The sequence below is a fragment of the Protomyctophum parallelum genome (genome assembly GCF_964188405.1).
Source record: "Protomyctophum parallelum genome assembly, chromosome: 10".
In the NCBI taxonomy this organism is placed as follows: domain Eukaryota; kingdom Metazoa; phylum Chordata; class Actinopteri; order Myctophiformes; family Myctophidae; genus Protomyctophum; species Protomyctophum parallelum.
Genome location: NC_139704.1, coordinates 32,885,677 through 32,910,676, shown reverse-complemented (window position 1 = coordinate 32,910,676; position 25,000 = coordinate 32,885,677). Strand labels below are relative to the sequence as shown.

The 25,000-nt window shown below is 42.5% G+C and overlaps 1 protein-coding gene across 1 annotated transcript in view; it reads left to right on the top strand.

The window, feature by feature from the left end:
- The window catches only part of LOC310865798 (protein kinase C epsilon type-like), a 113,635-nt gene that overhangs the window by 62,653 nt on the left and 25,982 nt on the right, over positions 1–25,000 (top strand). Inside the window, 1 exon segment of the mRNA XM_083775007.1 lies at positions 22,847–23,001. Within this exon segment, the coding sequence (XP_083631133.1) occupies positions 22,847–23,001 (155 nt within the window).

Below are 25,000 nucleotides of genomic sequence, written 5' to 3'. Positions count from 1 at the left end.
TCATGCACTCAAGCTCATAGCGCTCCACCGAGTGGCGCGCTACGAGCTTGTAGGTCTGCTATTTTTGAAAAATCGAAGAACGACTGACATTTTTAGAATCTGATCTCAGGTCAGAATGGGTTAATCAGACCAGTGTGTGTCCAGTGGAAACCTTGTATGAATCTGATCTCAGGTCAGAACGGCGTTAGATAAAGTGTACATAAAGAGTGCTGTGCTGCTGCTTCCAAACAGTGTTGATTTTGTCGACTGAAACTATGACGAAAGATGTTCGTCGACTACCTTTCTTTCACTGACGAAACTAAATGAAAACTAAGCTCGATGACAAAAACTATATATTATATAGTGGAAATTTCGTTAACAAATAAAAACTAGACTAACATGTTAGGAAGGGACTAGTCACTATAGTGGACAAGAGATCCAGTATGAGTGAAAGACAAGTTATTTTACACTTGGTGAAAACAGCCAATCACAAACTCAGCCATTACGACGGCATCAAGGCCTGCCAAAATACATTTAGTCGACTAAATCAACTGTAGATTTAGTCGACTAAAATCAACTGTAGATTTAGTCGACTAAAATCAACTGTAGATTTAGTCGACTAAAATCTTGTGATATTTAGTCAACTAAAACTAGACTTAACACTAAAACATTCCAGGTGACTAAAACGTGACTAAAATTAAATGAAAACTATTCAAAAGACTATGACTAAAACTAAAATCACACACACACACACACACACACACACACACACACACACACACACACACACACACACACACACACACACACACACACACACACACACACACACACACACACACACACACACACACACACACACACACACACACACACACCTTGTACCACTTTACCACTAGAGGGCAACATTAGCTCACATTTGTAGCCTCCACTCTCAACCGTTAAAGACCATTTGGGTTGCATATGGATAATTCACCGTAAAGCTGGTGATTTTACTGATGATTTTAATGTGTACTGTATTAGGCTTTCAGCTGAAATTACAGTCAGCTATGCTTGGAATGAATATTATTTTATTTATTGTAAATATTCTGCTAAGATTTCCCAATATATTTGTATCTGATTATTGCAAATTAGACGTGCAGTAAAGTTTGCCATCATGTTAGTGTTTTGAATAGGTTTTTTTTCTTCTTTTTAGCTGTTTTGAAAACAGTGTTTAGGGTCATTTAAAGAATTGGTTTTGCAGCTTATGGAGTATATGGATGAGAAAAGAGTTCATGGTATAAAATGTGGTCATTGAATGCATTTTATTGCAAAAAGTATTCACAGTTTGGTCCCTCTGTAGACTTTCTGACCCATTGCATTCAAATGTTTGCTTTACGATACGTTAATCCTCTCCTCTCTTTTGCCACTGGCTAACGTGCTGTAGATGGTGATATAGACTAGATAGACCCACACACACGCATATGAACATATGCATGCACAGACGCACGCACGCGAGCGAGCGCACACACAACAGGAAGCTGTGGGTGGTAGTAGTTATAGGCTACTGTATATGTTTTGTCTATGGCTTATTGCATAAGTGTTCCCTTCAGCATACTGTACTACTTATTGCTAAGGTTTATGTAATACGTGCTTTCTGTTTCCTATGGGTAAACGTGACCGCTAAACTCCATCGGACAGTGTAAATAAATATGTCTAAGTAACAAAAAGAGGGAAAAAGATTATAATAATACAAAAGGCAGTTAATACCGGTATATGTTAGGTGCTTCCGTCGTTGCATTTGTTCTCCCTCTCCGCTCATAGCTTGCACTCCCACCGGCAAAGTGCTCTTGAACTTTAACCATGAACTTGTAATTCTCTACATCGTTCTCCTCGTCCATATTTTCCCCCTTTTTAAGGCCATCACCAGCTAAATACTGTATGTGCAAAGGACGGCACGGGGACCAGTGTAGGTTCACAGACAAACCTAGCATTTATTTAGTTAATTTTAGTTTAATTAATTAACTGTATTGTTATTTTTATTTTTTTGTATTTTATTTTTTTACGTTTAGTTTAGTTAAGTTTAGTTATTGTCTTTAGTTTAACTGATGTGTTTTGGCTTAGAATGGCCAAACTTCATACACTTGCAATACAAGTTTGAACTGGTCGATGCCTGGGCTTGATGCAATATCCAGGCACGCCAATGTGTTTGGTGGTTTCGTTGCTCCAAAATAGAACCGTGCTCTGAGAGACACGTCAACAGGTTATGATGTGTCCACTGAGACACGTCAACAGGTTATGATGTGTCCTCTGAGAGACACGTCAACAGGTTATGATGTGTCCACTTAGAGACACGTCAACAGGTTATGATGTGTCCACTGAGACACGTCAACAGGTTATGATGTGTCCTCTGAGAGACACGTCAACAGGTTATGATGTGTCCACTTAGAGACACGTCAACAGGTTATGATGTGTCCTCTGAGAGACACGTCAACAGGTTATGATGTGTCCACTTAGAGACACGTCAACAGGTTATGATGTGTCCTCTGAGAGACACGTCAACAGGTTATGATGTGTCCTCTGAGAGACACGTCAACAGGTTATGATGTGTCCTCTGAGAGACACGTCAACAGGTTATGATGTGTCCACTTAGAGACACGTCAACAGGTTATGATGTGTCCACTGAGACACGTCAACAGGTTATGATGTGTCCACTGAGACACGTCAACAGGTTATGATGTGTCCACTGAGACACGTCAACAGGTTATGATGTGTCCACTGGGAGACACGTCAACAGGTTATGATGTGTCCACTTAGAGACACGTCAACAGGTTATGATGTGTCCACTGAGAGACACGTCAACAGGTTATGATGTGTCCTCTGAGAGACACGTCAACAGGTTATGATGTGTCCACTGAGACACGTCAACAGGTTATGATGTGTCCACTGAGACACGTCAACAGGTTATGATGTGTCCACTGAGACACGTCAACAGGTTATGATGTGTCCACTGAGACACGTCAACAGGTTATGATGTGTCCTCTGAGAGACACGTCAACAGGTTATGATGTGTCCACTGAGACACGTCAACAGGTTATGATGTGTCCACTGAGACACGTCAACAGGTTATGATGTGTCCACTGAGACACGTCAACAGGTTATGATGTGTCCACTGAGACACGTCAACAGGTTATGATGTGTCCACTGAGACACGTCAACAGGTTATGATGTGTCCACTTAGAGACACGTCAACAGGTTATGATGTGTCCACTGAGAGACACGTCAACAGGTTATGATGTGTCCACTTAGAGACACGTCAACAGGTTATGATGTGTCCACTGAGACACGTCAACAGGTTATGATGTGTCCACTGGGAGACACGTCAACAGGTTATGATGTGTCCACTGAGACACGTCAACAGGTTATGATGTGTCCACTTAGAGACACGTCAACAGGTTATGATGTGTCCACTTAGAGACACGTCAACAGGTTATGATGTGTCCACTTAGAGACACGTCAACAGGTTATGATGTGTCCACTTAGAGACAAGTCAACAGGTTATGATGTGTCCACTGAGACACGTCAACAGGTTATGATGTGTCCACTTAGAGACACGTCAACAGGTTATGATGTGTCCACTTAGAGACACGTCAACAGGTTATGATGTGTCCACTGAGACACGTCAACAGGTTATGATGTGTCCACTTAGAGACACGTCAACAGGTTATGATGTGTCCACTGAGACACGTCAACAGGTTATGATGTGTCCACTGAGACAGGTCAACAGGTTATGATGTGTCCACTGAGACACGTCAACAGGTTATGATGTGTCCACTTAGAGACACGTCAACAGGTTATGATGTGTCCACTTAGAGACACGTCAACAGGTTATGATGTGTCCACTGAGACACGTCAACAGGTTATGATGTGTCCACTGAGACACGTCAACAGGTTATGATGTGTCCACTGAGACACGTCAACAGGTTATGATGTGTCCACTGAGACACGTCAACAGGTTATGATGTGTCCACTTAGAGACACGTCAACAGGTTATGATGTGTCCACTGAGACACGTCAACAGGTTATGATGTGTCCACTTAGAGACACGTCAACAGGTTATGATGTGTCCACTGAGACACGTCAACAGGTTATGATGTGTCCACTGAGACACGTCAACAGGTTATGATGTGTCCACTGAGACACGTCAACAGGTTATGATGTGTCCACTGAGACACGTCAACAGGTTATGATGTGTCCACTTAGAGACACGTCAACAGGTTATGATGTGTCCACTGAGACACGTCAACAGGTTATGATGTGTCCACTGAGACACGTCAACAGGTTATGATGTGTCCACTGAGACACGTCAACAGGTTATGATGTGTCCACTTAGAGACACGTCAACAGGTTATGATGTGTCCACTGAGACACGTCAACAGGTTATGATGTGTCCACTTAGAGACACGTCAACAGGTTATGATGTGTCCACTGAGACACGTCAACAGGTTATGATGTGTCCACTTAGAGACACGTCAACAGGTTATGATGTGTCCACTGAGACACGTCAACAGGTTATGATGTGTCCACTTAGAGACACGTCAACAGGTTATGATGTGTCCACTGAGACACGTCAACAGGTTATGATGTGTCCACTTAGAGACACGTCAACAGGTTATGATGTGTCCACTGAGACACGTCAACAGGTTATGATGTGTCCACTGAGACACGTCAACAGGTTATGATGTGTCCACTGAGACACGTCAACAGGTTATGATGTGTCCACTGAGACACGTCAACAGGTTATGATGTGTCCACTTAGAGACACGTCAACAGGTTATGATGTGTCCACTGAGACACGTCAACAGGTTATGATGTGTCCACTTAGAGACACGTCAACAGGTTATGATGTGTCCACTGAGACACGTCAACAGGTTATGATGTGTCCACTTAGAGACACGTCAACAGGTTATGATGTGTCCACTGAGACACGTCAACAGGTTATGATGTGTCCACTGAGACACGTCAACAGGTTATGATGTGTCCACTGAGACACGTCAACAGGTTATGATGTGTCCACTGAGACACGTCAACAGGTTATGATGTGTCCACTTAGAGACACGTCAACAGGTTATGATGTGTCCACTTAGAGACACGTCAACAGGTTATGATGTGTCCACTTAGAGACACGTCAACAGGTTATGATGTGTCCACTTAGAGACACGTCAACAGGTTATGATGTGTCCACTGAGACACGTCAACAGGTTATGATGTGTCCACTCCACGCCTCCACTGTGGCCACGGCTGTTGTGAACAATGTTGATGACGTGAGCTTCATGACGCTTTCAGTGTCTCAGGGGCTAGACTCATTAACCCATTCTGACCTGAGATCAGATTCATACGAGGTTTCCACTGGACACACACACTGGTCTGATTAAAGACATATTTAATGGAGGAAAAAAACAGCATTATACAGAGAGGACAGCATGCAGAAGAGAGGAGAGGAGTTAGGAGAAGAGCATGGGGACATTTTGTTTATTTTCACAGAATGTTCTGGAGAGCCCTACTTTAATGATGGCGTCTCTCAATTTCCCCAAACGTAAATGAAAACAAACACACACATAGGCACGCATGAGCGGGGATGCGTGCACACACACGGTTAGGGACAGAGAGAGAGAGAGAGAGAGAGGTGGATGGACAGACAGACAGACAGACAGACAGAAAGATAATGAGAGATATTTTCATAATAATAGCATGATCTTAATTTATTTTTCTTTCTTTCTTTGTGATTTTCCCTCACTGTTACGCATGCACGCACACACACACACACAAACACGCACACGCACGCACACACGCACGCACGCACACACACACACACACACACACACACACACACACACACACACACACATAGAGCACAAAGAAACAGTGTGAGCGATTAGTTGCAGAAAAAAGTGGATTGTTGAGGGTCTTATATAACCGCTTTGATCCTTATCAGCCTGATGTGTATTCCATATGCTGTTTGTTCTCTCACACACACACACACACACACACACACTGATACTTTTGTACTTTTACTCAAGTAAATGTTGAATTCCGGACTTTTAGTAGTATTTGCAGTATTGATACTTTTACGTGAGTATAACATGCGAGTACTTTTTCTGCATGACGACCAGATCAATGGGCGTCATTCACAAATCTGTGCTTGGCGGGAACCCCTCTCTAGCTCTTTACTAAACAGAAAATACATTTTCAGGTGGGTTGTCAATTTCAGCCAATCAGGAAGGAATACCCATGTATCAGCTTAAATGTTATAGTGTTCCAATTCCAATTTTGTCTGCTCACTTCCACACACACACACACACACACACACGCACACGTCACACACACACACGCACACGCACACGCACACGCACACGTCACACACACACACACACACACACACACACACACACACACACACACACACACACACGCACACGCACACGTCACGCACACACAAAACAAAACAAAAAAAATCAAACACACAAATCCACAAAACAAGGAAGCTTTACTTTGGCCTCCTTGGTGCCTTATGTAATGGTGTTTCCACTTGGTTTAACTGGACTAATGTTGACACCAATGTTCTAATGACTTAGCTCATGTCTCACATGTTCTTTCCCACAATGCAGGGCATTACAGAAAAGTGCATAAGTACATAAGATGGACCTTGTGGTTAACTGGACCTATAGCTTTGATTCTGAAGTCACCCCCCCCCCCCCCCACTGTTTAGCATTCCTGACCTGCACTGTCTATAATAAAACACTGTATTGTTCCTTAAGCTGCTTTCAGTGTAAGGTCTACGTCTTTTGCCAATATTACGCATCTCTTGAGTGATGTCGATCACTTGCTCAGTCAGTTTAGAAGGCCTTTCTGCTTCAGTTAGACAGCACAGTACAAAGCCCAGCGAGTGAGAGCAGAGGCTGGGAGATAAAGCAAGACAAGTCTGAAAGCGCAATGTCACAGAATAATAGAGGGTATGCACGTGACATCATCACCATCATCATCATACCAAGGAAGCTCTGAGAAGGAAGGGACGTGGTCACGTGACCGGGCCGCGCCATGACACTTTCATGGACACTTTCATACGACCAGTTACATGTGCTCGGCGATAGCGATACAAACTCACAAATGATTTACGATCGTCGTGGTGCGCGGCGGCTCACCACGGACAGCGCTCGAAGCTTTTGAGATGCAGCGCTTTGAAAATCCTGTTAAAAACGGAGGCTCGACGGAGCTGGATTAAAAAAATCCCATAGCTGGTGGGGACGGAGGCTCTCCATGCTAACCGGAGCAATGCTAAAAGGTAAATTGACGGTCGCCACTTTCATATATAAAGTATACGGTTGTCTACGAACATACGCGTATAGTTGGCACCTTTAGGTACCGATAGCCTATCTACGTTTATAAACTTGGATAGCAGCGAAAAAGTTGAATACCAAACTACTCTCCCCTTCACCGACTCGCCTCGGGCGTACAGCCGGCGGAACCGCGCGGCCTGACATTCCTAAAGAAACCTAAATAAATGATGCAGAAAAACGGTTAAACCTAACCTTTTTCCTAACATTAACCTCAGTAAAACTATGCCTGAACCTAACCCTATATACCTAAACTTAACCCCAGAATGATGTCTAACCCTGAACTTATTTCGAACCGACCGAGCGGTCGGCGTGAGGTCGGCGGAAAAATGGATACCAAAAAGGTATATTCAATGATTTCACTGAATTCAAATATCATTTTTTGTAGAATAATTCACCCTACTATAAAGTGTGCAGCTTTCCCTCCTCCGTGTCATCCCTGTCCATATGGGGTTGGCGAAAGGGCCTTTCTGTGTGGAGTTTTCATGTCCCCCCGTCCCCCCCCCCTTCCCCCTGGTTGGCAGAGGAAGTGTAGCGCCCAGGATTGCATCAGATAATTGACACTGGGTGAAAAAAATGGGTTGCAAAATCGTGGGATAAAATAAATAAATAAACTAAAAAACATAGGTTTCGTTTTTGGCTATAGGCCAGCCTTCATCCAAATTAAGGCCCGGGGTCTGTTTAAACGCCAGGGCTATTTTTTAGAAAATACGGTACATGCATATATATATATATGTGTGTGCCTGCATGCGTGGCGTGGCGTGCGTGCTTGTGTGTGTGTGTGTGTGTGTGACTGTGTGTTTGTGTGTGTGGACTATAGTACAGAAACTATCATTGTACTTTGTGTGACCTATGAGGTTCATCGCCTCTCACCCACTTTACCATTCCCTCTCTCTCTCTCTCTCTCTCTCTCTCTCTCTCTCTCTCTCTCTCTCTCTCTCTCTCTCTCTCTCTCTCTCTCTCTCCCTCCCCTTCCTAATCAGTGGAGGGATCGAGGCCGTGCTCCTATCAGCCTAATTACCAGTGAAAAAAATGTAAATAAGGTTATATAACAGTCGCTTGGGCTCCGACCTCACACACGTTGTTGTCATGAGTGACGGGCAGGGAGTATTATAGAGGAGGGTCCGGAAGGATCAAGTCAAATCATCTATTAATTATCAATTGACGGAAGTTATATTTCAAATAAACATTTGAATAACTGGTTTAGTGATTGTCGTGCAAAAATAAAATATATGTTATAATTAATAAGATGTTTGGGTTCAGATGACCTTATGATGACCATAGCATCCTTTTGCATTTTAACCCATTTTGGGTTTTTCGGGAACCCCTTTTGGTGTTAGCATTATGTTATACTTTAGCTATTGAAAAATAGCAGATCTACAAGCTTGTAGGTCTGCTATTTTTGAAAAATCGAAGAACGACTGACATAGAAACGTAGCTTTTTCAGAAAACTGTCGGGATGTGGAAGACATTTTTAGAATCTGATCTCAGGTCAGAATGGAAAACTGTCGGGATGTGGAAGACATTTTTAGAATCTGATCTCAGGTCAGAATGGAAAACTGTCGGGATGTGGAAGACATTTTTAGAATCTGATCTCAGGTCAAAATGCGTTAATGCCTTCATGTTTGTAGCATAAATTTGTAATATAGATGAATGAAGATAATGAGGAGTGCAGTAGAGAGAGAGAGGGGGAGAGAGAGAGAGAGAGAGAGAGAGAGGGAGAGAGAGAGAGAGGAAGTGTGTAACAGAAAACAGAGGGTGCATGGGTGGAGTGAGAGTGCTCTTTAACAAGCTGTGATTACTGTTACATCAGAGCGAGGAGCAGGGACGGCCAGGTACCTCAAAGAACCTTTGTTCTCTGCAGAGAGGAAACACAGCCAGCGAGAGACAGAAACACACTGGGAGGGAATGACAGACAGACAGACAGACAGACAGACAGACAGACAGACAGACAGACAGACAGACAGACAGACAGACAGAAGCCTGATTCATATTACTTTGTCATCGAAAAAAGTATCTATGCGACACATTGTGAGCTGGTGTAGGCCCGGGTTTCTTGTAGCTTGTCGATCTGCTATTTTTGCCACGTGACGTGAGGTACTGGCCGGCCGGGCCGTGCAATTGAGCATAAATTAGGCTAGATGGCAACAAAGAGAGGTACACAGCGTTCTTTTAATGTTGACAATGTACCAAGTGTTACCAAATAACATCTCTGCACTCGTTATAGTTGTAAGTGGATAAATTAGCACTGATGAGTTTACTGTGTATAGAGAGTGAGAGACTGACAGACACAGACAAATACAGAACTGAGAGAGAGAGAGAGAGAGAGAGAGAGAGAGAGAGAGAGAGAGAGAGAGAGAGAGAGAGAGAGAGAGAGAGAGAGAGAGAGAGAGAGAGAGTCAGGAATGAATGGGAGAAAGAGAAAGATAGGCAAAGAAGTTTAGGGATAAGGCGTTTAGCGGTGACGAAAATGGAGCCCTATCTACAGTATGTCTTCTTGGCTTCACCGTCCGTCCGTCCTTTCATTAATTCCTATTACAGGTCTATATCTAATCTTTGGGAACAGACTGACTCAGGCGTCGACCCTCATTGTAAGTGGTGGCAAAACAATCGATCAGACGAAAAAGAAGAAATAACAAAAGTTATTTTTAAAAGTAGAGAAAAAAAACAGAATGAATGTGGGGCGGAAGCTGGATTACTATATATAGACCCACATATAACGCTTTAAAACGATATGCACTGTGACGCTTGACATTCATGCATACATACTTAACCCATTCTGGACAGGAACCCCTTTTGGTGTTTTAACTAGGGATGTCTCGCTTCCGATCCGATCCCGATACCTACATTTCTGTGTTAGCAGATACCGATACAGAATACCGATACTAGTGTTGTGATTTCATCTATCCCTCTCTCTGTTTCTGGCAAACAGCGCCCCTACTGGTCCTACTCATTATACTGGTGCTCATACATACATAGGTGAACGTGCACGGACATTGCTGTTCCTTGGAGTGGTTGCACCACTCAAAAAACTTAACTTAAAAAAACTTAACTTAAAAAGAACTTTAAAAAAAGAGAACTTAAAAAAACCCATGCTAAAGTAAGTAATTTATTCTAATTGTTATTGCAATTTATGAGCTGTGTTCGCTTCCCACATTCGCATGTCTTACTTGTTTTAATCTTAATGTCTGTATGGATACGCAACCTACCACTGTTACAGCTCATGAATGGATATTCTCCATATTGTCATCTGATCCACTTGAACAATTAATGTACCTCCGTCTTTTATGTGTTTTCATTCACTTAGGGGGCTAGTAGTGGTGGTCCCCTGCAGGGAAAGTGTTATACCTTCGCTCATGAGTATGTATCCAAATGGACCCTTTATTGGTCTTGATGCGTAGGTTGGGGTAGAAAAACATGACGTGCCATGATGGATTGTCTCAAATGCAACGGCACGAGGCTTGTTGTGCTACTGGAGATCCCGCTGGTTAAAGAGCGTATGCGATGAGATGAGATGAGCATCTACAATCTACGATCGGCCTTGTTTATTCTGAGATATGAGCGGAAACGGAATGTCCCAAAGACTGAATACCACACACGTCAACTGTGCTGCCGCAGACACACGAATTAGACAGGAATTAGACAGGAATTAGACAGGAATTAGCTTGACTCAAATAAAGAAATAGGTATATGGACTATATGCAGCTGCCCACATTGATTATAACACGACCACACGGCCATCGCAGGGCATTCATTGAATGTATAAAGACCGTATATTAGACTACAAATGATATGTGGAATTGCCTTCTGTGACTGTTCCTCTGTCATTCAGAGCTCTTGGGGACGACAGCCTGCGTCAGATTTAGCCTTGCCTCTTAACTCCGCCCCTCCTGGCTGACCCCAGCAGAGAGGAACGTGGGAATGTTTGTACATCTGTGTGTGCGTGCGTGTGCGTGCGCGGCGTGCGTGCGTGCGTATGTGTGTGCGTGTGTGCGTGTGCATGCTTTTTACATGAAAAAAACATTTTCTGCACACACACGCACACACGCACACAGTGTTACACACACTAAATTACACATTGCCCACAGGTCTGTGGGTGTAATTTATGTGTCAGAGTTGTCTGATGCAATCAAACATTTATAAAAAGCATATATTTTGGCTGAAAGTCTCCTATTGAGTATTGAATGTTTTTTTTCTTCTTCAGAGAGGTAGCAAATGTTCTCTCTCTGCATGGCTGGCTTTCCTTCCACGGTATGACAAAGAAGAATGCCTGAATAAAAGTTCATCGAGTTGCCTCATGATATGTTTCTATGTCAGTCGTTCTTCGATTTTTCAAAAATAGCAGACCTACAAGCTCGTAGCGTGCCACTCGGTGGCGCGCTATGAGCTTGTAGATCTGCTATTTTTCAATAGCTAAAGCATAACATGATGCTAACGCCAAAAGGGCAAACATGCCTCTGCTACCAGGGTCCCTGGACTGTACCTGCAAGTTATTATTGTCAGATTTTAGGTCACTGTATTTAGAAATCATACATACAGTATATATAATACTAATTCCCTGTCAATTATTAACCCTTTCACCTTGATCCCAACTGCTATAGAGCGTCGCAGTCCCTCCCCCTTTCAGAACAACGAGTGGCCCAGGAAATTACTCGTTGTTCTGAAAGGGGGAGGGACTGCGACCCTCTATACTAGTGGTAGTTCAAGCGGTCTATACAGGTATATACAAAAATGGGCAATGAGTCGAAATTCAAGGATTTATTTTCCTGTGGGAAAAGTGCTTTAAAGGACAACTTTAGTTTTTTTCAACCAAGGTTCATGTTTTAGGTTGTTATTAGATAAACTAAAAGGTGAGTGTTCATTTTCTTTCATTTGCTGCTTTCTTTCGTTTTAGGGATTTTAGCTGTTTTTGACAGGGGGGCGGGGCATTCGAGCATGGGGCTAAATATGTATTTTTTAACACAATTGTATGGTGATTTATTTTTTGATGGTTTACTATAGTCCTAATAAACGCCAGGAAATTACATCTGGCCACAAAAGATCACAGGATCTACTGAATGTGACAAACTGACATATTGAGCCTATACACACAGTATAAGCCTTCCCCCAGTAGGCTACCTTCACATTCAGTAGATCCTGTGATCTTTTGTGTCCAGATGTAATTTCCTGGCGTTTATTAGGACTATAGTAAACCATAAAAAAAGAAATCACCATAAAATTGTGTTAAAAAAATACATATTTAGCCCCATGCTCGAATGCCCCCGCCCCCCCCTGTCAAAAACAGCTAGAATCCCTAAAACAAAAGAAAGCAGCAAATGAAAGGAAATTACACTCATCTTTTACTTTATCTAATAACAACCTACAACATGAACCTTGGTTGAAAAAAACTAAAGTTGTCCTTTAAGCCAGGCGTTAAAACTCATACTGTATCACACCAAGAACTATAAAACATTGGATAAAGGTACAAAGGTCTCGCTGTCAAAGGTCAAGAACCCTGGAAAGTGCAAAGTATTATTTGTACAAATTCAGCTTTTGCTAAATGCACTTTCTGAATGTCTTGGAGTCTGCCAGAGGTCAGGGGGAGGTCAACATGGGCCTTCCTTACAGCACCTGTCTGTAGCAGGGCTCCAAACTAACTTTGCACCTTCCCATTATGTCTCCCAAATAGCCTACTGTTTTAACCAGTGAATGCATTCCTTCCCAGATAAGTCTATTAAGGAGGTCATATACGTATATGGTACAGAGTTACATTGCACGAGTGTTGGGGTAATTACTATTTACTAATTACCTAAATCAACATGCTGCAAATTTAATTGGCGCCGCTATGCAATGCAGGGATCTCCGCTCGCTGTAATACAGTTTAAATATTACCAAACCAGTTGATATACCAACTCTGAAACCTCTGCTCTTATTGAGGTCAGGTTTCGCTGCACCAATTGTCCAAAAAGGGGGGCTATTGTTATCATAATTTTTCCACCGCGGTCGAGATCATGGATTTCAACAATGCCACGCCAGACTTCCCGGTCCTTCATTGCCATCCCCAGTTCCTGCTTACTGATGCATGTGTCCCTATAGCGATGACATCAGGGAACGACAGTTTTCTATACCTCTGGTCTGCTTTGAGGCAGGACTCCAGAGAAGAAGGGAAGATATAACCTCATTGTCATGCTCTGTAGCAGTGGCCGGCAAACTGTGTTCTTCTGGATCGGCCGTATATTAGATTAGTCGATGGGTGGCTCTTCCAAGACAGATTTTGCCCAGACAACATTTTCTCCGACAGATTTTGCTATTGTTATGGTCTGTCAATAACAGACTGTCATACAACAAAGTTTCTATGTCAGTTGTTCTTCGATTTCTCAAAAATAGCAGACCTACAAGCTTGTAGATCTGCTATTTTTCAATAGCTAAATTATAACATAATGTTTAAAACACCAAAAGGGGTTTCCGCCCAAAATGGGTTAAAGGTCAGGTCTAGAATGCATTATAATCACATTTATAGTGCATTATAATGCACTTATAAGGTGTCATAACACTCATTATAATTGTTGTATAAAATTATGAATAATCAGATAATCAGCTTTATATATTAGCGCATCACAAGTTTACACGGTTAAAAAAAAAGTGAGCGAAATTAAATTACACAGTACTGAGCTAAGAAATGACGATATAAAGGTGTGTGATACTTATGGTTAGTTAAGGTGTGAGGAGAAAAAAAATGCAACAAAAACCCTTTAGAATTACTCGGTATGCGTGTGCGTGTGTGCGTGTGTGCGCGTGTGTGTGTTAAGGAACATGTATGAATCTGGAACTGGTCGGAATAACGTGTTCCTTCCACGTGCTATACGTCTAGCCAGGGAAACTCCCCCCCTGTCAGGTGAAAAGAAACAGCTTGGACTCCTCATGCATAGAAGGAAGCATGTGGTCAGTCTATCAAAAAAGATGTATGGAGACATTATTGAGGAAATGTTATTCCATTACTATTATCAGGCTTAAACCCCATGAGCCCCTTAGCGTCTACTGTAAAGTCAGTGAGAGAAGGAGGGAATGAGTTCAAGGCCGAACCAACAAGACTGCTGCTACGTATATCCTTCTTCTTTGTCCCTTTCCAACATGGAGCTTTGTTGCCGTGCGTGCGTGCGTGCGTGCGTGCGTGCGTGCGTGCGTGCGTGCGTGTGTGTGCGTGCGTGTCACATCACATACAGTATTATGTGTGGTATGTGTATTCATTTGCTGTTTTTCCACCGCACAGCAAATATGTCTCTCCACTAATGACCTGCTCATACATCATCTCGTACATCAATTCTCTTGATGTATACTCTGTCTGTCTTGTACTGACAGACATTTGGCTCCCTCTATGGTGAATTTGACAGCCGTCAGACATTATAGGCTGATTGATTCAACCCTCCCTCTTAACCACCCAGCATGCTGCCTTTCTCCCCCAGAATATCTCCTTATACTTTGAGATCTTGTGAAAACAAAAGACCTGGTTTTGATCATTATAAAGGAAAGGGGGGGGGAATTAAAAAACTTCAGTGCACTGTGCGGTCGCAACATGTTTAGGCACAATGCAAGGAATAAGTGCATTCGCCATGTATCTGGAGGAAGTCTGATCCAATCATTTTTAGATTTCTCCAGTTTAATCCTGCGTTTAGGTTTTGTTGTGTTCAAGATCTGATTTTAGGCATGTTTAAGCCTCCAGGGAAATCCGTGTTGAGGTTCTTAATCCACTGTTTTTCATTAAAACGTCTTTGTCCTACTGTCCAGTTGGGATTGTGTTGAAGTCCAGCACATTTTAGAGCTTCAATGCCATGAGCCATGAAATGTTGCACAAATCTTGTGGTTGTCTTTTTTCCATTGTTAATATTGTATCTGTGTTGTCCCAGCCTTGTACCTATTGTTTTACCCGTTTCTCCGACATATTGTAAACCACATTTGTTACATGTGATTAAGTAAATGCAGTTGCTGGTTCTGGTTGTTATTCGTTGTTTAATCTCTAACACGCGTTTTGTAGTTCTATTTTTGACTAATTGTTTGGGTTTGAAGTATTCTGGTCCCTCGCGTGCTGGTGTGTTGATTTCTTTTAGCTTGCTGTGTACTAGATAATCTTTAAGGTTTTTGTTTTTTCTGTATGCCGATATCATTTTATAATCTTTTAGAAGATCATCCGTTCGGTTCTCAAAATTCCTTTTTATTCTGTTGTTGGCTAGTGTGCTCTGTGCTGAATAACTGGTTATCAGGGCCAATTTAGGGCCTGGATCTCGCACTCTTATTTCTAAGAAGGTACTTTGAGCTTTCCGGAGGAATGTCCTAGTGTATCCCCTTAGTCTGAGTGCCTTAAATAGTGTTTTACAAGCTATTTTGAACCCTCCCTCTTAACCACCCAGCATGCTGCCTTTCTCCCCCAGAATATCTCCTTATACTTTGAGATCTTGTGAAAACAAAAGACCTGGTTTTGATCATTATAAAGGAAAGGGGGGGGGGGGGAGCATACGTATGTAACTGAACAGTGTCGTCTTCATTTGACTCAGACTGTGAGGAAAGTCAATGCCTTATAAAGTCATGGTCAGGTGCATTTATTGTACAGCATGTGTTACATTATGAGTAGAGGAGGTATATACACGCATGTCTGTCCCCGCACGGTGGAAGTATAAAGCATACTGTTGTTTTTCCTATATGGGTATATGTTTGCCTATAATGACGTTTTTGATTGATTGTATTCAGTCAAAGGATTACAAGTTTCAGTTCAACACAATATAGCGCCTTAAACCCAGGATATACACATGCAGTGTAGTGGAAACTAGAACTGTGTGTGTGTGTGTGTGTGTGTGTGTGTGTGTGTGTGTGTGTGCGTGTGCGTATGCGTGCGTGTGCGTGCGTGCATGCACGTGCGTGTGTGTGTGTGTGGATAAACATTCTTGAGCATGGCCACACACACAATACACCCTGTCCTCCAATTAGAATCATTTCCTGCCGCTATCAAATCCTGCTTGGCTCTTAAAGGCACAGTGACTAAAACAACGTTGCCGTCGGGTGTAAGCCTTGTATGTCCAAAACCCGTTTTATTTTGTGTCTTAAAAACATCACAAGATAGTGAAAATAATGTACAAACTCACAAGCATGCTGTGAGCAATGCGCTGTGAGCTTGTGGGTGTGCTATTTTTGCTACTTTTGTGTGAGGGCAAATAGGGCATTGATTCACGATAAAAAAAACGAAAAGCGTTGAAATATGGAGATATGAGGTTTCTGCTCGACAGCAACGACATACTTTGAAATAAGAGTAGCAATGCTGACTATAGGGGAGCAACAGTTAATCAAACTAATCTACTTTAACAATTATTTAAAAAAGAATCACTGATAATCAGTAAATGTTTCACAAGGATGCAATGTGTCTGTGAGCTTATAGATCTGCTATTAGTTTTGTTCATTAAACAGAGCAACCGAATCATGAAGAATTGAATCGCTATAAGATAACAATCTATAGCCGGCACTGAACCGTGCATGCGTGTATTAAACTCACAGTGAACTTCGATCGTAATGTGGTGTCGAACGCTGCTCCGCGAGTCGGAGAGAAAACCGTTTTGGAGGCTTCCTGAGCGAAAGCACCGACCACATGTTTAGTGGGAGTGCTTTGTGCGTTAATGACTAGTAACCGCCAGACACTAATGACTGCTAATGTTCCGAGGAAAATAGGTACAAGCAAATCACTCTTGTCGTGTGTGTGTATATATATATGCGTTCAAAAGTTCAAATCCCATACCCTTTTCTTCCTCCGCATTATTGCCCCTGCTTTGAACGATTGTCATATATGACCCTATTCAGAAGAATGTCTTAAAAGCAGCTTGTGCAGACACTACTATAGACAGTGTACAATCCTAAGTGTTCGTTTAACTCTGAGAGTGTAGAAATTGATAAATGAACACAGGTGATTTGGCTGTGTATATAGACTTGTGACTTGGTTGTGGATGAGGCTTTTTTCTCTTATTTCTTATTTGTGTTAATGGCAGCCTGAACTGAAGAACGATTCCAGATCCATTTTATTTTCACACACACACATTGTTGTGCGTGCGTGTAGGCCACTGTACAGTATACAGTATATATATAAGGGATCGAGGGTTATGTAATGGGCTAGTTGAGACTGGATCCTCATTCTGTACACTGCCTAACCCCCCCCCCCCCACACACACACACACACACACACACGCGCGCACACACACAAGATAAAGACCTAACAATAAAGTCCTGCGTTAATGTGTGTTGATGTGCACAGCTGCACATGGTGATGATGTTTCCACATATAGATGTGGGCATGTCTATAATGTCTGTTCTGTACTGTGTGTGCGTGTGCGTGTGCGCGCATGCGTGTGCGTGTGTGTGTGTGTGTGTGTGTGTCAGCGCTGGGAAGTCAGTATTTTGTGCATTTCTAATTACAGTCAGGAAATGTTTATTCACGTTTGATTGGGTGGGACCAGCAAGGACCCTGGGTACATTTAAACAAACTATTTCGACATCCTGTTTAAATTCACTTTCTGGAGGAGAAAGGGGGGGGGGGGGGGGCTTTGCTGAGGTGGACAACTGGACACTTATGTAAGTCCACGTCCCTATAGGCCTCCTCATGCAGCGCATTTAAGTCCACGTCCCTATAGGCCTCCTCATGCAGCGCATTTAAGTCCACGTCCCTATAGGCCTCCTCATGCAGCGCATTAGATATAGAAACAAAATAAGAGCATATGTATTTCACTTCGTATGAGCCAGAGAAGCCTGGCCCATATACCGTACGCACTGCAGCCGAGACAGCCACGGTCAAATTGATCAAATTGACATTTTAACTGTAATCCTTTTTCTTTTCAAAGGTCTGTCTATTTACTTAACAGATACTTACAGATGTCACATAAGATGTATATTTAAACGTTCTTATACAAACAAGTATCATCCTCAATCACAACACAATAACAAAAACTAAATAATAGAAGTAGCTATATGTAATAATATAAGAGAAATGTCGATCGGCTATTTTCATGTGATTTGATTCCTCACATAATGGTGCCAATTGTCCCTTTAGAACTTGTATTATGGCCTTTAGAACAGTCTAATACCATGGTTAGTTGGTTGAATGGTGGTTCAAATGGAACTAGAGGTGTCATTCACCTAAATGAGCAGGTCTGAAAGCTCACAGAGCTTGTAGATCATCTATTTTTGGCAAAACAAAAGAGGTCAAATGGGAGACTGTCCATCAGATATAGGGTGAAACTTCATCTGTATACAGTAGGCCTACATTGAATTGGAATATTACTTAATAGCACCAAAATACAACCATAACCATTACTGCATTTCGGTGCCATTGAGACTTTCGTCACTTCACTCACAATGTGCTATATATGAATCTGGACTTTGAAAGACAAGCTACCATGTAGACAGTATTGTGGAGACTCAAGAACCGGTTTTAAACTCAAGCCATCCGTGTCCTGCTTCTTGCTTCTCAATAGCAGAGATTCAGAGATTACTTCACCGTCATGCTTTGCGCAAGCTGCTCATGAGCTGTTAGAGTGAAGAATGATCAAAGATGAGCTGAAAGCCACGGGTAAAGGTGAGGTACAAGGCAGAGTGAATCGTGTTTCGACACAGCGTCCTCGCCGTAATGATTCACCATCCAAAACAAACCACCCGTTCGTCGGCTGAATCACTGGAAGTGATTTTGTTTACATACGGAGTAGGTGATGTGCGAGTTCTTCAAAAAGGATGAGTGGATCTACTAGAAGCGGTGAATGGATGCATTTATAGCTGCCTTTATCTGAAGTGCTTTAAGTGCCAGGGACGTAATCCCGTAACCGAGACGTCTTTGCAATGAGTGCCAAAGACGACAAGACGAAATTTAAAAAAATAATAATAATAAATAAAGAAATACATTTTACAATTATTATTTTTTTACATTTTTTTTAAAACGCCCTCTCTTTTTTTATAATGGGAGAATTGGCACTCAGAGCCTAAACTGGTGACCACCAGGTGGCGCTGAAGGAGTTTTAATGTCAACGAATGTCCACACTCACAACACCAGAGGGAGTTCGACAAACCGTGTGCAGCCTATAGATTCAGCTCAAACAAGGGATTCATTCATTCATTTCACTCCTATCTATGCCACTAACATGTGGAACGCCCTGCCAACAGCCATTAAGACATGTGAATTGAAGACATGTGAAGCTATTATAAGCCACCTTGACTCCTTCAAAACCGCTCTCAAAGAGCACCTACAGACAACTACAATTCAAAACTGGCCCCCTTTCTCCCCATACTCCCCATCTCCTTTTTTTTTACTTTCTTTAATCTTTATGAATATCATCTTCTTTATGATGATTTCCTTTTTTTTAAGTGGTGCAACCACTTCTACATCCAGCATGCAATGTCTGTGTAGCTGTGTACCTGTTTGTGATGTACCTGTGTACCTGTGTGAGCACGAGTGGTGTGCGCATGCGTGAAATTGGAACGAGAGAAGAAATTGGAACGATACAGAGAAGAAATTGGAATGATACAAATTGGAACGATACAGAGAACCAATACACGGGAGTTGCACCACTTGGTTCACACTGGTGTGATTTTTTTTTTTAGAAGTGTATATTTGTACAAATATTCTAAATAATTGAAAATGGTGGTCACAAATAAGCGTAATGCGTAATCATGGAACTTCCACAAAGTAACAGTTTTTGTATTTCGTTTGAAATGTACCTATTCTGCATACTGTGAAATAACACTTTAAATCAATCAATCAATCAAACAATCAATCACTCAAACATTCACAACGCTGACTGTGGAGGTACTGTAACTATGCAAGGCACGAACCGGACAACCTATAGGAGTTTACCTGCTTCATACCTCCTGAGCCACTGCCGCCCACTAGTGGTAGAGGTCAGTGTAACGGGCTAAACTGAGTAGTAGTAAGTAGTAGTTTTAATAAAGTGTATTGTCTATTAATCCAATTAAACAGTCGCCGATGTGTGGGGTTTGCCTGGACTATTTAGAGTATTTCATCATGAGTGTTTTCAATCAAACAATCATACAAATGTGCAGATTAGTGAACAGCAAAACCAAAGACTATTAGCTATAGCTTTGGAGTCCCCCGGGGGACTATACTAGGCCTTAGTCTGTTTTCCTCTCTATACCAAATCTCTTAGCTGAAATTAGTCACACTTAGATCTGCTATTTTTCCAGAATAGGGACGCTAGCCAGAGCCTATAGGGTTAATTTTGTTAACACTTTTACTGCTGCCATTTAAAAAAAAAATATGATCTAATTACTGCCAGCATTTATTGAAAAATTAGGATCTAATACTGCCAGGATTTTTTAAAATTTGAGCTCTTATTTTGAAAAGCCGCCATTTCCTGTCAGTTAGCAGTATAAAAGCAGTTGAAAGAAATGGATAGGCGATCTAAGATGGACGATCCAATGTTGTGCTAACAACACAGCTAGCTAACAGGCTAACGTGAGTAGCATTATGGGTCGCTCGACCGAATGCACTATAAAAGTGCAATTGACTGAAATCTCAGTCAATGGCAGTGAGCGTCAGTATCAAAATTAGGCTTCAATTGACTGAAATCTCAGTCAATGGCAGTGAGCGTCAGTATCAAAATTAGGCTTCAATTGACTGAAATCTTAGTCAATGGCAGGCAAAGTGTTGAGTAGCCTATATGGTTTAAGTGGGGCATTTAAACATAGGGGTGGTACTATTGTATTGCATATACTGTACATACAGTCAGTCTCAACCAGGCCACTTCCTGTTATGATGGAAAAAGCAAGACAGTTTGAAGTCCAGGACATGACATAATATAACTTAATATAATATACATACGCGAACCCTGAGGGTTGCTCTCTCTCTCTCTCTCTCTCTCTCTCTGGGCAACAATGGCTCAGAGGGATATCCAGCTAGGCTCTCTTATATAGAGAGCTGTTTATATCCCACCATCCTCCCTCCCTTCCTCTACCCCCCCCCCTCTCACTTAGGTTCAATCTGATTTCCTATATGAACTAAGGAAACATGCTGGAATTCAGGAAGAGGACCATTTTCCCTGAGCGGCCATTTACGATGCCTAGAGAATAGGGCCTAGAGGGTGGGGTATAGCGACTATTAGAGAGAGAGACACAGAGAGAGAGAGAGAGAGAGAGAGAGAGAGAGAGAGAGAGAGAGAATAGGGCCTAGCCCTAGAGGGTGGGGTATAGCGACTATTAGAGAGAGAGACACAGAGAGAGAGAGAGAGAGAGAGAGAGAGAGAGAGAGAGAGAGAGAGAATAGGGCCTAGCCCTAGAGGGTGGGGTATAGCGACTATTAGAGAGAGAGACACAGAGAGAGAGAGAGAGAGAGAGAGAGAGAGAGAATAGGGCCTAGAGGGTGGGGTATAGCGACTATTAGAGAGAGAGACACAGACAGAGAGAGAGAGAGAGAGAGAGAGAGAGAGAGAGAGAGAATAGGGCCTAGAGGGTGGGGTATAGCGACTATTAGAGAGAGAGACACAGACAGAGAGAGAGAGAGAGAGAGAGAGAGAGAGAGAGAGAGAGAATAGGGCCTAGAGGGTGGGGTATAGCGACTATTAGAGAGAGAGACACAGAGAGAGAGAGAGAGAGAGAGAGAGAGAGAGAGAGAGAGAGAGAATAGGGCCTAGAGGGTGGGGTATAGCGACTATTAGAGAGAGAGACACAGACAGAGAGAGAGAGAGAGAGAGAGAGAGAGAGAGAGAGAATAGGGCCTAGAGGGTGGGGTATAGCGACTATTAGAGAGAGAGACACAGAGAGAGAGAGAGACACAGAGAGAGAGAGAGAGAGAGAGAGAGAGAGAAAATGTGTACGAGTGGAGAGAGAAAGGGGCCATAGGGGTGTGGGTGGATAAAGGCTTCGAGACAATCAACATCATTGCCCCTATACGTCTGCATTTTGTTTCATAAACAGAAGCAAACCATGTTGGCAATAACAAAATATTTACAGTAGCTTTTTAAGACATCTGCCTACCGTTACAATCAGCTCAATGTATACAATCCTCAATTGTAGTAGTATTTCAGAGAGAAATAACTCTTTACCTATGTTTTTTTGTTTTTTGAGGATAACTATATATGAGTTTTAAGAAGAAGCTGACGTTGTTTTTGTTCACTCCAGAGATGTGAAGGAGATGCATAATTATGAGCTATATATCCCATTATAATGTATTTTTACGTTATTATCAATGGTGAAGATTTAATTGTACTGTGGAGCTAGCTATCAAATGTATAGTAGACAGATCATGAGTTGTTTTGTGTTGTATTGCTGTATGTAAATGTATGTAATAATATGGAAGAAATGTTGTAATGACAATAATGTTTAAGACCCCAGGAAGAATAGCTGCTGTGTTTCACAGTAAGCTAATGGGGGTCTAAAACATGAATCAAAAAAATCTAATCAAGAATACTCATCCAGGTGTGCAACATATTTAATAACCAAAAATGTATCTCTTTTTTTCCCCCTTGTTCCGATTTCCCCAGGATCGGTTGTTCTTCGTGATGGAGTATGTGAACGGTGGAGACCTGATGTTCCAGATTCAGAGGTCGAGAAAGTTTGACGAAGCGCGGTCCCGTTTCTACGCGGCCGAGGTCACGTCGGCACTGATGTTTCTCCACCGCCACGGAGTCATATACAGGTGACCATGTTAGCCCGATAACCTCCGTCTTTAGCAACGATATAGCTTCTGAATTACTATTACTATTACTACAGTTTTAGGTGATAAGTTATCACCTTTCGCCTATCACCGTCACCTTCATGACGAGTCGAGGCCATCATACTCGCGGTGATGTCCTTAACCCACATTCTGACCCGAGATCAGATTCATACGAGGTTTCCACTGGACACACACTGGTCTGATTATAACCCATTCTGACCTGAGATCAGATTCTAAAAATGTCAGTCGTTCTTCGATTTAAAAAAAATAGCAGACCTACAAGCTCGTAGCGCGCCACTCGGTGGGGCGCTATGAGCTTGTAGATCTGCTATTTTTCAATAGCTAAAGCATAACATGATGCTAACACCAAAATGGGTTCCCGTTCAGAATGGGATAAGCACTGACCCCGCCTCCCTCTGGTTCAGATGCAAAACCGCCCACCCACCTTCAGTAGACCAATCAGTGATAGCCCCAGAGTGAAAGGACTTGTCTGATAGTAAAAACAGAGAGATGTGTCGGGGTCTGCGGTGATAGCTGATCATCACCGCGACTGACGTAATGTTGTAGTTCTCTAACCCTTTAAAAACTAAACCACGGTGATAAGCTATCACCACAAACTGGAGTATGAATGCAGCTTAAAGGCTCATACATACACCGTTCACTGATTGGTCTAGAAAGTTGGGTAAACCACAGGGAGGCGGGGTCAATCCTTAAGGACATCACCGCGAGTGTGATGGCCTCAACTATTTCTCTTATCACCGTTTTAGGTGATAAGCTATCACCTAAAACGGTGATAACCTATCAACAAAAATTAGCCTTAAGCAATCCATAGTCCTCAGCAAGTTTAATGGCAATCTAGTCTGTTGTTTTCTGAGATGTATTGTTTGGGATGTCGTTTGGGACAAACATGTTGGACTGGTATAAACCAACATTGCTATCGTTGGAGCTTTACAGCAAATTTGGCTCCCATGTATTCTGTGTTTTGAGGGGTGCTAGCCCCCACCATGCCCAGCTTTGTGTGAATACAAACATTGGCTGATGCTTGGCTGATCGCCAAAAATGATTGGCCGGAATGACATTTGGGATGATTTGATTGGTTGAGCACGGAATGTGATGTATATGATGATGTATGATGATAAGAGCGGCCCTCGCTTCACACGAGTGTGATTTTTGTCATATACGTTATATACGTATTTTTCTTTTTGGGCTCGCCCAGGCCGGTATATTCCTCTCACCATCTCCTTCATAAATCATCTAATTGTGTGTTCGGAGATGGCCTTTATTTGCACACCGCTGTTGTACTGATCCGTTTGTGGCCTTCCTTTTAGCTTAAAGGGGGTACCCAGCTAAATGATATTTAGGAACCAAATGGACCCTTATGGGTCTGTAAAGCCCAACACACACCGTCTGCGAACGCCGCGCGTCAAAACAGCCGCCTCCGTTATTTCCAATGAACCTATGCCACACCGGCTCCGTCCGACGCGCGCTGACGCCTCGCCTGACGCTCCGATACGCCACTGTTCTATTGTCCAGGAGTTGGCGCGCGGCAACGCCTGTGCAAATTGTACAAATGGAACCAAATGGAATTGTACAAATTGTACAAATGGAACCAAATGATTTGGTTCCATTTGTACACTCTCAGAGTTCAATTAACTTAGATTTTACAATATAAATCGGGGTCCCAGAGATAGAAATGACATTAAATAGGGGACAGAAAATGCTTGAAAATCCACTGCTATAGCCGTAAATATCTTCTCTCATGGGGGTCCTTGGCATATGTTTTCAAATGGGGGTCCGCGTGCTAATTGGTGTCAATTTGGGGGTCCTTGACATGAAAAAGTTTGGGAACCACTGGCTTAAACACCCTCCCCTGATCTCTCACTATACATGGCATAACTCACTGCTATTTTAGTTTTCAGTTTTTTGAGGGCCCCTCCTATATGTCCAGCTTTGAGGGTATAAAGGCATAAACACAAACACT